At 40.3% G+C, this 18,331-nt stretch overlaps 1 protein-coding gene across 8 annotated transcripts in view; it reads right to left on the bottom strand.

The window, feature by feature from the left end:
• CD44 (CD44 molecule (IN blood group)) overlaps positions 1-18,331 on the bottom strand; it is an 87,104-nt gene that overhangs the window by 20,287 nt on the left and 48,486 nt on the right. The window contains exons 6-11 of one of the 8 annotated variants that reach the window (XM_014851040.3): positions 12,167-12,292; positions 9,258-9,371; positions 8,680-8,796; positions 5,277-5,405; positions 3,665-3,802; positions 595-696 (exon numbers count right to left, since the gene is read on the bottom strand). The exons of 1 other annotated variant lie outside the window; for it this stretch is intronic. In XM_014851040.3, the coding sequence (XP_014706526.1) occupies positions 595-696; positions 3,665-3,802; positions 5,277-5,405; positions 8,680-8,796; positions 9,258-9,371; positions 12,167-12,292 (726 nt within the window). The remainder of the gene's footprint in view (positions 1-594; positions 697-3,664; positions 3,803-5,276; positions 5,406-8,679; positions 8,797-9,257; positions 9,372-12,166; positions 12,293-18,331) is intronic. 6 more of the 8 variants (XM_070487517.1, XM_070487516.1, XM_070487518.1 and 3 more) reach the window with 6 other exon arrangements.

Below are 18,331 nucleotides of genomic sequence, written 5' to 3'. Positions count from 1 at the left end.
AGCATTGCTTCTACCAGATGTTTAGTAATAGGAAGAGATATTAGCAAAATGTCCCTCTGTTCCTCTTTTGTTCCTAGGCCTGACACCTTTGTCATTGTCAACAACAGGCCTTGCCCCTCCTCTGTGGGCTGATGCAATTTCTCTATCTTCTATGATTACTGGGCCCAAAAGTATCTTTTCACAACCATTAAAGCAATCCTACCCCTCTTCCGCCTTGATTGGAGGAAAGATGGGAATCCAAAGGAGATGGTCAGTTAAAAAAAAACATAGAGAAACCACTGCCCTAGCTGTGGCCTTGGGTTTCACTGACATAACCTAGTGAAGGAAAATCCACGGAATGGAGTCCCAAATCCTTTTTTTCCTTAATATAAAGTCATTGGATCTGGGAAGCACCAAGAATTAAGGCAAAATAAGATTTAAAGAATCCCGCCAAGAAATATAGATAACAAAGATATCTTTTACATCTTGGGCTGAGCTGAGCCACAAAGCACCAAATGCGCCATTCCGCCACCAAGCTCTGCATCCAGACCAACGTGAGCAAGAGCTGAAGCAGGAATACAGGTCAATAAAGGGGCTGCAGGTCATTATCCTTACGAGTTGTCATTGAAAGAGGTCTTGTCCTGTCCAACTCTTCCACCAAACCTGTGCTTGGATCTGCAGAAGGCTGAAGCGTTGTACTATGGCTGGAGTCCACATCTGAAGGAATTAAATTAGCGTTATTGCTTGACTTCCTAAACCACTACCTGAGGGTGGTTTGTATCTACAGCCAAACTATTCTTATATTCAAACCTGGGCAAGAGGAAAGAAAGCACATACTGATCCGTGTCTCCAGAACTGGAATACATTAATGTTTCTTCAAAACAGCATCACAAGAAGTAACTGGCTTTTATTTAAGGGCTGAATTGTATGAAAGCTACAATTTTTGTTTGTTTTCGCTGAGTCTGGAAGGACTCTAAGTGAGCAAATGATGGGCCTCCCAAGCTTCGCACAGAGACAGAACATAACCCCCGGTATGTTAGGGCGACTCCTAGGATGGCCCTAGACTTCCCCCATTCCATACACATCGCCTTTCTTGCAGACACATGGGATCTGACAAATGGAGAAAGGACAAAGCACACTGTTCAGGCAGCATTTTGTCACATCCCCCTTACTTGGCAAAAGCACATTTTTTATAGCCTTCTTCTCTCATTTGGTCCTCTTTTGTTTTACAAAGCAAATGTGCAAATAAAATATAAAATCATCATCTAATGCTACCTAGGTGGAGGCCACAGGAAGTATTCAGGGGCAAGAAATAAGAAGCAGTGGGTGTTAGTGAATCATTCTTCCTGTAAACAAAAGTATGAGGTGTCTTTGGAATTTAACATGTACAATGTTGAGCAGTACAAAAATTTCACTGAAATATTTATACGTGCTGTTTCTAATAATTATGACAGATCAAGTCTGCTGAAATAACATGTCCCGAGTGACGCAGAGGCCAAACAATCCATAAACACCATCATTGTTGCTGGCTCTCCAGTGAAAAGTCTACCCACACTGCTGCCTCTGGGGAGATGTAATCAGTTCCAGATGACTCCAGAGGGAAACACTGGAATACTGGTCACCCACATCTACACTGCAGCCTTTACGTATGAAAAGAAAAGAGAGCCAAGATCTTTGCAGGATGAAACATGGCTACTCTATTATCCCAGATTTCAAAAAGGAGGAAAGGTTAGCTAACCCCAATCAAAACCCAAAACAGATATTCTCCCAGAAAAAGTTCTGTCTGCTCTTGGTCTCTAGACATCTTGTTCATCTTCCCTCTTATAAGTAGAAGCTTTCAAGAAGTATCACACCATTCCATGGTTGAAGCCCACTGTAGTGTCCTTAATGTGTTCATCAATTTAATGGAATCTCTCTCCGTTCATCAGTAAGCAGACTTAACATAGATTCTGAAGTTATTTTACTGGCTTGGTTTTCCACTATGGCTGTCATCGGTGCCTCCAGCAGCCATGTGCATAAACGTGTGTGCTGGGTCTGCATGTGGTACTTCAGCCACGCAACATAATGGTCCTAGCCTAGCCATTCAAACTCATCTTCCTTTGTGACGAACGGATCCACTTAGTCTGACAAAGTCATTCCTTGGCTTTCCTTCCTTTGTGCCTTTCCTTACATGAGTCTCCTTCCTAGAAAAACCTTTTCCTGATTTCCTTTCTCTGATTATCCAGGTTTTTTTCCATTTTTCAAAAGCCAGATCCAATCTACCTTTCTCTGACATTCTGCAGACGGTACTCTGAATTTCTTTGGTGTTTATTGTTGGAAACATTCATTTGACATCTACTACTTACTGTCTCGTATTGTTAGATATATTTTGATGCTAAATGTTTACTTTTCTTAGCTAAATTTTAAGTTCCTTAAGAGCATGAACCATGAATGGTACATTGTCATGTCTCCATAATCATGAATGGTGCATTGTCGTGTCTCCATAATGCCTTGCATGTTAGCAGATATTTAATACAATTGTAGTTTAAGGGATATATGTTCACTAATATTTGGGTATGTCAGAGTGTTCTAAAAAACTGAAACTGCTGGATTCACTTCGGAGATAACTTTGTTTGATTCAATACCAAGAGACATCATTGTTGTGCTCTTAGAACTCACTTCAATAAGGACTGTGTTACATAAACCCTTGACAGTTTGGATCCAGGTTATATAGTCCATGCTATGACTGAAAATTCACATCCCCATATCGGTTCTTTTGGTTTATCTCCCTTTTCACAATGTTACATTTCTATGACAAAGATATCCCGTTAAAAAACCCCCAAACTTGCAGAACTATCCACGGGTATAGTAAGAAACACGGGATTCTTCGACTTGGCAAAGATTGAGAAAAGAGGAGCATCTCCTACTACCAACTCTGCAGATTCTCTAAGGAAAGTTGTCATCTGTTCTGGTAAAGGAAGAATTCCTTTCAAATATAAAAATTGGTCAAATGAAATCACAATTCTCCATTCCGCAGGACTACAACTAGTATCTTTTTATTCTCTCTTGTTTAATTTTGCTTTTGAATTGCTTATAGGTAAATAAGGATGATATTTAAGAAAATAGGGATTCCATCCTGTGTAAAAGTTGTCCATTCATTAAATTCACAAGTGTTTACTGAGGGCCAAGAGTGGTCTAAATCCTAAACCACTGAGTATTGTATTTATTTCTAAATGTGGCAAGAGTAAGTGATAAAGTTTTTTGAGCTTTTTAGTTACTTGTTTGGAAGGAGTACTCACCAATTTTTGACCTCCAAGATTTCTCTACCAAAGATGAGTTACATCTTTAGGTCTATAATGGAAATAGTCATGGAATAGATTCTATCACTTCATTCTGTTAAAAACCCTGCACTTGGAAGCAAACGGGAAAAAAATCTTGAGACTGCTTCTTCTTCAGAGGAAATGACTTTCACGTCATCTTAGAACTAATTCTTCTTTACTCCTCCTGCCAAATTCTTCACTCACAGCCCAGGACTTCATATTTAGATGAATGTGCTTATCACTTCTTACAAGAAAACTAACTTCTGAAGAAACTTCAAGTTCCTTAGGAAAGTAGACTGGTCTAAAACCAAAGGCATATTTCTAGGAAAATAGCCATTTGGTGGTTTTCAAAAACATAATATATAAAAAAGCTCAGATGTTATTACCCATCCATCTTTCCGTGTGATGACCTCGTCCCATTGGATGTGAGATTGGGTCGAAGAAATAAGTCCAGGAACTGTCCTCTTGACTCTGCGTTGTCATTCTTCGATTTGGATGGCTGTCGTGGGCTGAGGCTGTTGTGACTAGGCAGTTCAAGCAATTGTCAAAGTGTTAGTTGACATTTGGCCAGGGATATACTGATTTATTAAAAAGGCTATTCTTGAGACAAGACAATGAAACCATCTTCCTGGCATAGGGGCCCAGGAAGTTGCATAAATGCAGAATGTTTTAGCAGGTATGGGTTCATTCATGCTCATTTTCTTAGCAATCAGCATGTGAACTGGAGGACACAGAAGCATTAATGACTTTCTCAGTGGTTAGAGGATGAGCTAGAGACACTGAGTGAAGATGAAGAAGCAGTTCTCGACCCATGCCATGTTGCCACCGTCCCCCAAAGGAGGAAGTGTAAGAGCCCAAGCACATGACGTCATTCCGAGACAACCACACCCCAGTGAAATGCACATTAGGCTGGCAGTGATTTAGAGAAAGAATAAGGTAACACTCCCCATGAGATAAACGTGAAAGTAAACGCCATTCATCTCAAAAGCATGAATGGAATCCATTAGCAGCATTACCGTCTATCAATTGGATTTATGGCATGAGTGACCTATAAGAATGCAGCATATACTTTTGCTCCATTCTGAGCCAGTGGAGAAGTGTAGGTGGAAAAGAATACAAAAGTGGCCCCTTAGCAATAACCACACCACAAAGCCAGTCACTGAATCCATTGCTCTTGCCAGGAATGCATTCAGAAGTTGCCACACACTGGAAGGACATTATGCGTTATATTCTATATTGCAAATGGAAACCTAGGAATATTTATCAATGATATCAAATGAGAATATGGAATTCATATTCTTTTACAAGGCAGGATGCATTTCAATGTTTCCATCACACAGACAAAAGAATCATGCATAAGAGCTTGCAGAGCCAAGTTCTCTAGCATCACGTAGAGATGATGAAGACTTGAGTCCGGTTTCCACAATCCCACAAGTCAAGAAAAGAGAAGGTGTGTTTTTTTTAAAATCTTAGAAAAAAAATTGTATATTCAAGGAGAAATCTCCAAACAGACATGACAAAAGGGCCAAATGACATCAGACAGGTATTTTTCTCAAAATGTCTGGCTCCATTTCTTCAAACACTGGGGTTCTGACCAAATGCTTTCTAACAAGCCTAGTGTTTCATAGAACCATATTACAAAGCCTGGACCCACACCATAGAGTGGATTCCTCTACAAAAAAAAGGGAGCATTTTCCAAGATCAGAGTCTCTGCTACACTCTCACTAGGGCATGCCCAAAACTGGATCTGAGAGTGACATATTCCAGGGCACATTCTAGTCTCTGTGCCTCCTTCATGCGCTTATAGCCATTCCTGTCCCGGTGATTGGTTATGAGCACATAAGGGTTGGCTCTGTGTTGACTGCATCATAATTTATTAAGGAACTTTAACATCTCATGGCAATTCCTTCAACGTCTTTTTGTTCGCTGTCCTCAGTGCCCAACATTGAACCCAAGAGGAAGTTTCCACCCACATTTGCTTATTAAGCTATCCATTACCAGCTGTCCCTGTTGCTGAAGGAGAGTCTTCCTTTGGCGTTTGGGTGTATTCCCCACGCCATCCGTCCTCAAACCACTGCTCTTTCTGGGTAGCTGTGTCTTCTGCTGTCCTACTAGAAAGCGCCCAGGCTGTGAGAAGAATGGCAATTGTGAGGCATTATTGTTCAATTTCCTCACCAAAACATATCTCTCTACTTCAAGGGCATGTACAAGTGGGAGAGAAGGTAGACTAGAAAAGCGGCAAGGAGGCAGGCCGCCGATATTCTGAAAGGGAGCTTAGAAATCAAGCGGCCCTATCCTTTAACTTTTCAGATGGGAAAACTGGGGCCCAGAGAAGTTTTGATTTGCTCAATATCATATCGTAGATCGGCACAAAGTTAGAACTAGCCCAGAGTCTGTGAATCCCCAGTATTCTTCTTATTTTACTAGCGTCTATGGCCTCATGTATCCTGCCTGAGAAAACTGTTGTTCAAAGAATTAACCTCTTTGCTCCAGTGGTTTTGGGGGAAGGACTATCTTATATAAGAACCTACAACAGGATGAGTGTCATGGGAGACCTTCTCAAATGGTGGTCACATCAGCCATAATTGTATGCACTGGAAATGCACCTGCAGTGGATTTGCCCAGCATAGAAGACGTTGGGAATAACACAGAGGCTACTTCACTGACGCAAATGACTTGTGTTACGTCTGTGTGGCATCCAAAATTGCCAAAATTACTTTTTATCCTTTGGGGGGAAGATTAGCCCTGAGCTAAATCTGCCGCCAATCTTCCTCTTTTTGCTGAAGAAGACTGGCCCTGAGCTAACATCCATGCCCATCTTCCTCTACTTTATACGTGGGACGCCTGCCACAGCATGCCTTGATGAGAGGTGCATAGGTCCACGCCTGGATCTGAACCAGCGAACCCCAGGCCACTGAAAAGGAGCGTGCAAACTGAAGCGCTGTGCCACTGGGCTGGCCCCCAAAATCACTTTTTAATAAAATTAGTTCAGTGGAAGAAAAACTATCTAAGCCAGTGTTTGGTAATATATAAACAATACCAATGTGTGACAGACTTAACATTTCAGCCACTCAGTGTTGTAACTGTCCAGTTTCGAAAAGGAGAAAATGAATGGAACAAAATTGTATCAGGGTTTCTCTGGGAAAAATCAGAAAGCCACTGACATTTTCATCTATAGCAACTAATAGCAGATTTTTAGTTGATCAAGAAAATGAGAGCTTATCAACTTGCCAAGCCAAAGTATATTTTGCAACTTGTAAAACTGATTGCATTTTATTATTTTAGAAAACGATATGTGTGATGTGAGAACAGCAAATACATTTGAAAAATAAAACTAATTTTCCTCGTTTTACCCTTGCAATGGCCAAAACATTCCTGGGGCTAATTGGTTATCCAGAGGGAGGCAGAAAAAATCCCAAATCTTAAGTTTTATCTCCCACTGACTAAATCACTACCTCTTGACAAATAAGCAAGTTAGGAAAACCGCTGAATGCAATTACAAAAAAAGAAAAATTAATCCAAACATAGACTGTCTAGTCAAAGTTTTTACTTTTAAAGAAAAAAGAGAAATGCATATGCATGCACACGTGCACAAGCACACACTATATGCTCCTATCACTATCTTTACAAACACAAAGATCTTTTTTTTTAAATATATATATACCTTTTTTAAAGATTGGCACCTAAGGTAACATCTGTTGCAAATCTTCTTTTTACTTCTTCTTCTTCTTCCCGAAGCCCCCAGTATATAGTTGTATATTCTGATTGTAGGTCCTTCTAGTTGTGCTATGTGGGACACCGCCTCAGCATGGCCTGACGAATGCTAGGCCTGCGCCCAGAATCTGAACTGGTGAAACCCTGGGCCGCCGAAGCAGAGCGTGTGAACTTAACCACTCGGCCACGGGGCTGGCCCCCACAATGATCCTTTAACTATCTAGTAACCTGCTGTTTTCAACATATGAGTTAGCAGAGTATAGGATTTCCCTTGTAAAATATGAAAGTTGACTCTCTTCTACAAATTGTGATGTTCTTTTGATAAAGCCCAGTGGTCACCAACCAGAGCTCTGTGTTTGCAAGCACTGATAAGACAGTTGCTGCAGCTCTCGCTGTCTTCCCTCTGTTAGGCGCTGTCATGTCCGGTTTTTCAACTACCCTCCAGTGATGACGCCCCTCCCTCACCACCTTTTGACAATAGGTTCATTAATTCCAAGCCTCTTATGTAACTTTCTATTTTTTAAGTACAAACTGTCTTAAATCATTTCTGAGTTACACTGTCAGGACCCAAAGGGGACGGTATGGAATCCCATGCTTAAGAGACTTCTGCTTCTCGTTCCTTCTTCTAGCAGAAGATTCTTTTTTTTTTAGCTTGGCCCATAATCCTCACGCGTGTATCAGATCCATTGGGGTAAATAATGAGACATAGGCCTGTTGGACACATTCAGTACAAAGCCCAGGATTTACTAACCTAGTCCTAGCTGACGTCCGAAACATTTCTTTTGTTGTTTGAAGACATCCCTCAAACCATGGTTCCCCAAACCCCTTTGGTTTCTCCCTTTGGCTTCTAAGTGGCTGTTTCTTACATTTTTCCTTTAGGAGTATCCGAGGCTAGGAGAACAACGGTTGAATCCTAGCTTTAAAAATGCTACAATCCTAAATTAAGGCTTTTAAAATTCCAAACATGATAGACAGCTCTTTGAGAAACAGATGAAAGAAGAAGAGTATATACTTCTCACTTTTTGTTTCTCCTATCCTCATGGTCCAGGAGTGAACGAGATTGTTTTAGAAAACCTGAGATGTTTGTACATAAATGGAAATAACAGCATCAAAGCCTTCCCCAAGCTACCCCGGGTTCAAAAACAGAAATAGAACAGTCACAGAATTCAAATATAGACCATTTGAGCTATTGACTATCCTCCAAAATTACAAGGGATGTCTTTCTACAATGCAGTGAGGAACAGAATGGGAAAAAGAAACTGGATTCAACAAAGACCTTCATAGAAAATAAAAATCCCAAAGATCATTGCATTTGTCGAGCTTTCTTCCCAGATCCCACTACTAAACACCAAAAAAACCCACTCTTCATGATACAGTTCCATAAACACACTCAAACCACCCAAGTGGAACGTCTAGGAATCTTTGACACAAAAACCTTGTCTTGGATCTTTGTAAACTTTTTATCTTTTTAAACATTTGGCCTTTTGGGCAACCTAGAAAATTAGCATTTTTCTGTCAATTTCTAAAAATTGTGTGCAGATTTGGCAGCTTTTCATTCTCTGGGGATAAAAGAAATTAGTGTATGGAAATAGAAGATGTGGCCAATGTCTAAAAAGAAGACTTCCCTGTCCTCTGGAACGCCTCCACTAACTCATCTAAACAGACCGCTGACCGCCATCCTTCTTACTTGAGCTTGTAGAATGCTGGGTCTCCTCTTCGTCATGATGCTCATGGTGAACGAGAGGAGAATGTGGTTCCTGGGTCTGACTTTCTCCATAAGCACTGGTGCCACTTCTGTCCACATCTGTTGTGATGATGGTTATATACACTGTGACTTTTTATCAACCAAACTTGATGGTTCTGTTCTTCCATTGAAGTACATGCTACTTAATGGTTCTATCCCTAAATAATACCTCTGAGTGTCTACTATCAATACTTTTGAGTGACTTCACTAATCTCTCCCAAGAGAAAACCAACGGGCATGGAAATTCTTAATGATTAACTGTTATTCCACTATAACCTCTTTGTCAAGGGCAGCACCATAATGGTTTCATTTTTATAACAAAGCAGCATAAAATACCTTATGCCCAGATGGTATGATTGATAAATGACTCCTAAATTACACTGAGTATTCTCCTGAAAGCTCACTAAGAATGTGTGATGAGATATTAACTAAATTCCTCACTGTGTTCTGATGATTGACCTTTGCAGCATCATAGACTTCAAGGGAAAAAAGTCTTTAATTAAGTGTGCATAACCCATTACCAGTCATCCTTGTGGCTGTCTGAAGTAAGATGCCTGGAGTTGAATGGCCTGGGCTCCATTGCCGCCAATCCTCGTTCACTTCTGGGAACTTAAAAATCCGTGGTTTGGTTGGAACTGTGACAATGATGATTGAAGTAATTAAGAAAATGTTATTTCTCGAGCCTTCACCACTTTTTTTGCACATTTCTCCCTCCTTTAGTCTACAGAGTGAATCATCTATAACAGGTTGTATAGATGCTTGAGTGGAAATGGAGGGAAAGCAGAGAGTGCCTTCAGCTTGATTCAGCCATGTTGTTAAGCATCTCAGTGTCCTTTGCATTCTGTCATAGAATACGCTGGGGTCAGAACATGAGATCTTTCGGAGACAGCAGCCAAAGAAGCTGCAGCAGGAGGAAGAGCAGCTTTGAAGACACCAGCCCGCCACCGAGGATAACCAAAGATGTCGGAGCTTTGCCCGTCCGTGCAGTCTGTAAAGGCCCTCTGCACTTGAAAGCACAAGGAATTTGGATCGCTGCAAAGTGTGCTGCATGAGATTTTCAGGCTGCAGAGGTAGATACTTGAAATTTACACCACGATGATCACGTTATTTCGTTAGTAGTTTTGGCGGCGGAAAGGAACACCCTGAGCAGCCAGAGTTTTCCTAGAGATGATTCTAAGAGAGAATAGCTACCTAGAACAGCCATATGATTGAGCTCTACATTTCTGAATATATCAAACACCTATGGTATTCGCATCAAATACAAAGCATTTCATGAGCAAGCCATTCAGAGCCAAGAAAGCAAAACAAGACACACGTGTTCAGTGGAAAAACACCAGAGGCGACCAACCACCATCACAGCAGCTCCCCAGGAAAAAAAGAGGCATACATCCACCAGTGCCCTGATGCCGTCACTCAAAACGACAGGGCTGTAATAGGAAATGCACCTGACAGAAGGATCACGACAAAATCAGAATCAATGACTTTTGTGACAAGGTTATTGGCAAATCCATCCTAATTCTTTCCAACTTTATTTTGATACCCAAATAATACAAAACTCTTTTCAGAACTGTAATACTATCAGCTCTATTTCACAAGTTAAGAAAATCTGGTTTAGAATCCTTAACCATATTCTCAGTAAGTATTAAAAAATGGCAGTTACCACACCCCTACAGAAGAAGCAGGGCATCCTCCTGAATTATGTGCATAGGTGCCAAGCAGAAAAGTGAACTGAAACTGGAAAATATGACACAGAGATGAAAAATGCCAAGGGGAGTTTTCCCTGGTGCTTGATCATACAAATTATTTTCAAGTTAATCTTTTTGGGTTGCCACCAAAGAGAGTTTAGTTTCTCAAGTATCAAGACCACGTCTTTACTGATGACCCCACCTGGAAGATGGGGCCACATCCTGAACCCCGGAGAGAGTGTAACAGTAAAGTTCCAGTGTTTTTGGTTATTTGATTTTCTTTCTGAAGTGACTAAAAAGAGTTTCCTTTTTCTATAGACTTGTTTTCTGAGGTGTCCAGGTTAAGAAATACACCAGTCAAAAATTTAGATATAAAGCATCTAGTTCATCTAAAGTATTTGTCATCTCAGTGCCATATACTCAGATGCCTTCAAGGTCTAAGCTATTTTCTGGATCCCTCTTCTCCTGGCTGCTGTCCATTTGGGGATAAAACTCTTAGGTTTCAATGGGACAGATAGAACTTGAGTGACCTGAGAGAGCTCACGTAACATCCCAAAGGCACGCCTCCTCTAAGGGAAAGCAGAGCTGGGATGGAGTCAGGCTCAGCATTCTCATCTCTGTTCAGCAATATCTTAGGTCATTACAGGTATGTACAGGAAATTCAGTCATCTGGAAGAATATTAGGCCAACTTTTGCATTTTTTAAGGACATTTTTCAGCTCAATTTCCATGTGTGTTTTCAAAAAGCATTATAGCTGTCACAAATTCAGTTACTATTATGCAGTGATCACTATTTGCTTTTAACAATTGGCACTGTTTTGTTAAAGCTCAGCTGACATTTGTCCTTCCCTTCAATGTCTTTCTGTTATATGGGTGCCCAACTCTGGATTCGTCCCCTTGACCTCAATCAGGTTTTGATTAAGTAAGACAATTCTTGAGTTCTGGTTCCCATCTTTTAAGCCTTTCCAGAGCCTTCTAAATCTTCAATGTAGGATCATGTACAGCTTTTAATTACTACCCTCTCAGCCACATTCTCCAAGCCTATCGCTTCAACAGACCAGGAGTTCCTTGAAGACAAGGGCTCTGGCTTTTTTCATCTCTGAGTTGTCAGCACCTAGCACAGTAGGAACACAATGGTTACTTGTAATGTTTTGCTATGCCATTCTCTGACAAAGCTCAATAATTCAAAGAGAATCTGTAGCAGCAGATCATATAAATAAACAAAACAGGAAGAATGTGAGACATGAGAAATTTTATAACAGACACTTTTCCCATTTCTCCTCCAAATATGTTTTGGTTTCCATTCAAAACATTTCTTCATAATCCTTTTTTTTTTTTTGAGGAAGATTAGCCCTGAGCTAACATCCGCTGCCAATCCTCCTCTTCTTTTTTTTTTAATTTTTGCTGAGTAAGATTGGCCCTGTGCTAACATCTGTGCCTGTCTTCCTCTGCTTTATATGTGGAACACCTGCCACAGTATGGCTTGATAAGCAGTGTGTAGGTTCATGCCCAGGATCCCAAACGGCGAACCCTGGGCTACCAAAGTGGAGTGCACAAACTTAACCACTACACCACTGGGCTGGCCCCTATCCCTTCATAGTCTTATTGAGGTAGAACTAAGGTATGATCATGGGCTCATGCTCATTTTTCCTATTAACTATTTCCCAAGATAGATACTATTGGGCATCACTCAGATTAATTAGTAAGCCTCGTGCAAACGATTCTACTGTAATTGATTATTCTTACTGGTGCTGGAGACAAAATCTTCATCATCATCAATGCCTGATCCAGAATAACTGGGGTGTTTGTCTCTTTCATCTTCGTTTTCTTCAGTTGGCTCCCAGCCTGCTGAGATGACATTTGAATCCGTACCTGTTGTGGTGACTCGCATTAGTGGCTGAGCTGGATGTCAAGCAACCCATTTGACAAAGGAAGAAAGCCAGGTACAAAGTGTATAATGGAATCCCAAAGATTATAAGGAGAAAGCGAGATGTTTGACTTGTATACCCCAAATTCTTATATCCTGGTCTCTGAAGCTAATACATAGATCTAAAAACAATCGGCTATGATCTTTATAACTGAACATGCTCTTTAAGGAGTTTAAAACCATAAATATGGACATAACCCCACCAAAGCAGTAAAAAAAAAAAAGGCCAATGAATGCTCCCCCATGCTTTCAGATGCATTTCTTATTAACTTACTAAGCACATGCCATTAAAGTTAGGATGTCAAGAATAGAATGGAAAGGTTTCACATGTGCCTATTTGTTGTGTGAAGCCACCTTCAGAAAAACCTTGGAATCTAAACACACTTCAATCATTTCTAAGATTCCATAGTTGAAATCACAATTTAATAATTCACTTTTTTATCTTCTCTAACGTCAAATCACTGTAGCTCTGAACGCAAGTGAAAGCTACACTGCAGTTCCCAACAGCACTTTAGCATAGAGCAAAACAAGTTAGTCACTTAATAGAGAAGTCACGCTTGGCATTTATTAATGAACCAAAAGGGTTGACTACAGTGGATTGTAGCCAAGATTTTGAGAAATTCTCACTTTTTCCCTTTTGGATGCAATCACAGGAAAGGAGATGGAAATCTTCCAGCTCTGCTCAGTGGTTACTGTAGAAGATGTCTCTGCCCTGAAACGGGGTTGCCTACATTTTGAATGAGATGGGCAATATCTTTTGGAATGACTCTTAGTCTTTTCATATTATTAGTGTCTACCCCAAGAATAGTTCCACTGATGGAGATTTGCTGTGTTTTATTATTTCTAGCTCTACTGTTCTATTTTCTCATGAAAAGTCAAGAACTTTTTATAATTTTGGTCATTTTAGAGGATCTTTCAGAGGCAAAATTTTGTCCTCTCATCAAGAAGGACTTGGCCCCTTTTCACAGCTCCTTACCAGCCTCCTCCAGGGCTATAGTAATTCTACAGAGTAGGAAGAAGAAATCTGCTCACTAATGCTACAAAATCAGACATGGAGATCTCAGAGCTCATGATTTTTCTAAAGTCATCAAAATCATTTGTGAAACTAGAAAGGTCTTTAGACTTTGACAACATCTCAGAGGTCAATGAGAATTATTGACCACTGTCAAGGAGACACATGAAATGAGATAATCAACTCATTGCCAGCCATTCTTGTTGTTGTGTGAAGAAAATTCTTGGACTCTGATGGTTGAAACCACCATGAAAACAAATCTTGGGCTTCTCGCCTCTTCACTGCTGTTTTGGGAGCCGCACACTAGTACTCATCAAAGCCATTGTAACCATAACTGAGTTGATTGCTGAAAGGCTAATTATAAGTTCCTAAGAAATAACATTGTATATGCTTTAACTTTTTCACTACTCAAGAGAATTATCTGTAGTTGATATAGATGGCAGAAAGAATGGGATAAAAGCACAGAAGTTCCATTTCTTTCAGAGGCCCAAGCTGGAGTCCACAGAATGTCAAAGATGGAAGGACCTTACATATCATCTACTTCATGCTCCTCATCTTACAGATGAAAAAATTGTGCTGGACAGACCTTGACTTGTCTAAAGTCAGAAAGCTAAACAACAGAGAGAGATCAAAGAGAGCATGAGAGCAGTCTTCAAATTTTAAAAGGCTATAACATAAGAGAGAGATTAAATTTTTGCCTGTACTCCCAAAAGGCCAAACTAGGACCCGGGGTGTGAACTTCAGGGAGATAAATATTCTTTCAAATGTGGGATTTAAAAAAGTAATAATCTCAACTATCCAACAATGAGCTTCTTCATAAAATATTATGTTCCCCACCATCAGAAAGATCTATTAACAGGAAAGCTGTGTAAGAGATCAAATGATTAGAAGTGTTGACTGAACTAGACCGTCTAAGATCATCTCCAATCTGAGTCTGTGACTCCAAAACCTGGCTGTTCGGAGTCCTAGCCCTTTATCTTTCACACACTCTACCCTGGCCAACCAATATTGTTCTCCAAGAATTCAGGATATGATATTTCTTCCAGCAATCCCAGCCATCCTCAAAATATGGGAGAATGACACATGAAGGGGAAGACTAAAGAAGACGCCTTTCCACTTTTCTCCACTTAGAGTCCAAATCGTCTAACAACCTCGCTCATGGGCACTTTTTATATAAACACTATATTTTGCAAAGCAGAACAGGACACTTTGAGTCCTAGGTTTTGAAAATAGGATAATCAATCAAGACAGACAGACAGACATGAAGTAACCTAATGGTCTCACTAATCAGATCAGAAGCAAGAGTCCTGATCTGAAAACTTTCAAAGACTTCCATTTCTGCAACCACGACGTTCACCAGAAGAATATTAGATATTATTAGACGAAAAACTGAAAAAAAAGTTCTGCGACGCTGAAACTATCATTAAATTCCCAAATACAAAAATAAGGTGAATTAGATTTCTTTCTTCAGCTATCAAGAAAGCCCAGAAATGACCCATGATGAAACACTGACAAGATCATTTCCTTCACACTGTTTGTGCTATGAAGATAAACATTGCAAACATTTAAAAACGGCATTTTGTTATTCCGCTCTCTGTCTGTCTCTTGTTCCTTCTCTTTCCAGAATTGTCTTAATCACTATGATATGCAATCATGACATCAGCACTATTTTTCTTACTTGAATATTTGTCGAAATAAAGGATATAGTTTATTCAATGTCTTGTAAGCTAAGCAAACTTTACATTGGCTTAATGGAAGGACCATTTTTATTGCTCTCCTTCTGTAGAAAGAATGCCTAATTATTTTGAAATATGGCCATATCCTCCATCAACAAAAGTTAATGAATGAAGATATACTTGTAATCTCCCACTGTCAGAGACTTTGAGTCTTTTCCCACAAAATCTCCCAAGTCAGAATACTTTGCAGGGGTTCAGAATCAGTCGTCAAACATTCGGGAAGCTTGTTAGAGGCCTAGATTCTAAAGGAAAGTAACAGGGCACTTCCTACACTTTACAGCTGAGGTTTTAGATGTCCAAACAGACACCCGGGGCCTACACTTTCCATCTGTAAGTCAGTATCTCCATCTACTATTACTGACTGTGATAATTAGATCAGCAGAAAGTAGGAGTCTGCACTTTCTAACACACTTCTTTCTAGAGAACATGTTCTGAATGAATCTCCTAATCGAAGCCTCAAGGAAAAATAATTCTGATTCTACATGCACATTGCCAAAAGGAAAACGAGTAGGACATTGAGAGTATCTAGTCATATCCCCAGATCCATAGGCCTCTCTGATAAATGAAATGGTACAGACTCTGTTCTCACTAAGGATGCTGATGGAGCATCAATAGGAAACTTCAGCGTGATAACGGATGCTCTTTTCCTTAACACTGAAACACTTGGCATTCAGGACAGCAAGTAAGCAAAAAACATAACAGTTTACCTGTCACTTCTGTCGTTGTCCTATCTTGAATCTTAGGCTGTGAATTACCAAACCAGAACCATATCCAATTATTTTGCGTGTGAGCTTCTGCATGGCTGTTTGAGTGCACAGTTGAAGTAACTGGATCAATTATGAAAATATCATTCAGTGAGATCTTTCTACAAAACCTTTACTCTCAGTTCTGTCTATGTATACCATCTGTATCTGTTATAGAATGGAGATCAGAAACAAATCGAGGCCTGATTTTATCTTTCCAGTCTCCTAAAGTCTCTTAGAATCTTAGGACAGCATTAGAAATACAAATTCTGTATGCATATCAATTCAGTGCTGCTCATTCTACAAACTGAACCCCCTGAATACAGGCTCAGAGCAAAATCAAGTAGCAACTTAATAACCTGTGATGGAAAAGAGATTTTGTATTTACTTGTCTGGGTGACCCTGCTGTGAACAGAAGGTCCTTGATGCAGCATTTCCTAAAGTTGCTTTCATTCATTTATTTTTGGAGTATCTTTAGAGGTGCTTGCCTGTATCTTTTGGGTCTATCATTTTACCCAGGTAGCCTGTGATGACAATCAGAATTTCAAACCTCCACCCCCACTCATTAATCTCAACTTAAGCTTTACACTTGAGCAGAAATCAGATCAAGCTTTCTCAAGTATCTATCTACCACTTTCTGTCACTTTTAATTCTAACTCAGAATGTATTTCCAGAAAACAAACACAAATGCGCAAGTTAGAGAAATTCTGGACTCTGTTCAAATTAGAGAAAGGACAATCAGTAAGATTTTACAACTTGAAATCTCTCATTCGACTCTCACGTTGGACTTGAGTCCAGAATGTTTCCCCGTAGAAGAAGAATGGCAAAGATGATCAGGATAAACATGTACACAGCTGAGGTTTTCATAAATCATTCTGAGTCACACACTCCTTTCAAAATTGGATGTTATGGCCTTTCTCCTCACAAAAGTGATCCTACACACTCAAAATTTTGCATATTATTTGAGGCAGCTCTTGACTACCTTATGATCGATCACTGAACCTACTGGAAGTCCATGAACTCTAGGTTAAAATCTTTGACTCTATACACACCCATCGTCAACAACCTGCATAATACGTTCCATGCGACAGAGGACACATTTGCACAGAATAGAAAGTAGAGAGACAGCAGCCAATTTCACCAGTGATTCCCCAAGATAAAGCTGAGCAGCCCCTGGAAAAGTCACAGACACACCATTCTCACCTCAGAAACTTTATTAAGATACACAGCTCCTGCCAGCCTCACCCTCCGGTGCACCAGCAAGAGACCACGGCAAGCAGACAGACAAGCGCAAGCTAGAAATCTGCATATTTCTGGCTTCTGGAAAGCAGTTTTATGAAATTTTGGAAAAATGGAAAAAGCTACTGTCTAGCCAGCAGAGTTTCCAATTTTCCCCACCTAAGTAGGCGATGCCAGACCAAAAAAACAAAAACAAAAACAAAAAAATCTATCTATATAAAGACATATATATGTCTATATATATATATGTATATTTCTTTGACACCCAGAAGACAAGGAAATAGAGCATTCCAAGGCAAGGGTCTGCTTCCTGGGTTAGTTTAGGTTTCTGGATTCCAAAGAATTCCAGATCACCAATAGAAAAGAGGCCAATGACACACCTGCAGGAAGGCTCTTCCAAAAATAGCATTTATAATAAAAAGTCTGCAGGAATTTGAAACCTACCCAGATGGTTGTTCTTACTGGCTTTCCCTATCGCCATCCACTAAGGACCCTTAAGGCAGGAAGGAGCCAGCGGAGCCAAAGTTGCACTTCCATGTCCTGAGCCAGCCCTCCTCTGGACCTCTGCCCTCCTGCGTGCGTTAGGGAGGATTTGCAGCCAGTCCCTCTCACTGAGTCCTGACTCTCAGTCCAACAGTCATGAGGGTTTGGGAATCTCCTCACTGGGCTTAGAAAATATAGCCTATTCAGGAACTCATCAACTGCAACTTGTCCTAGTAACTAGGCTATATGCTACATTCAAGTTTCTACCTGCTTGCTTTCTTTGCCACCCTGCTGTGCATGAATGGATTAATTTGCAGCGCCCACGGGCCTTACTGGAGCCTATAGCACTTCAGTGGCCCTCAGGTTAGCCCTGGACTCACTCTGCTGGACAAACGAGCCTCTCTCTTCCTAAACCATCAACAGAAACTTAGCCAAGTGCTCTGGAAAGAGGAAAGCACGATTCTTTTCTCAACCCAAATCCCGAACTATGTTTTAGTTAAATCTCAAAGCATTCCTTTTCCCACTTGATTTCTGAACAGCATATAACTCCATGAAGACGGGAACAACTCTGTCCCCAGTAACTAGAGCAATGTCTGGCACAGAGAAGATCTCAAATATTGGTTGAATGGATGACTAGCTTACTTCTCTTCAATATTATTTCCTAATGGAGTTTACCACTGGATCCCAAGCCTTAAAACAAGCTGCTACACAGTAGTCCTCAAAATACATTTGCTGATTAACTCACTTAGGCGGGAAAGGTGCGATCTTTAA

This window comes from Equus asinus, chromosome 17 (assembly GCF_041296235.1).
Source record: "Equus asinus isolate D_3611 breed Donkey chromosome 17, EquAss-T2T_v2, whole genome shotgun sequence".
NCBI classification, from domain to species: Eukaryota; Metazoa; Chordata; class Mammalia; order Perissodactyla; family Equidae; genus Equus; species Equus asinus.
The sequence above is the reverse complement of the archived record's forward strand: the minus strand, read 5'-3'. Positions and strand labels throughout refer to the sequence as shown.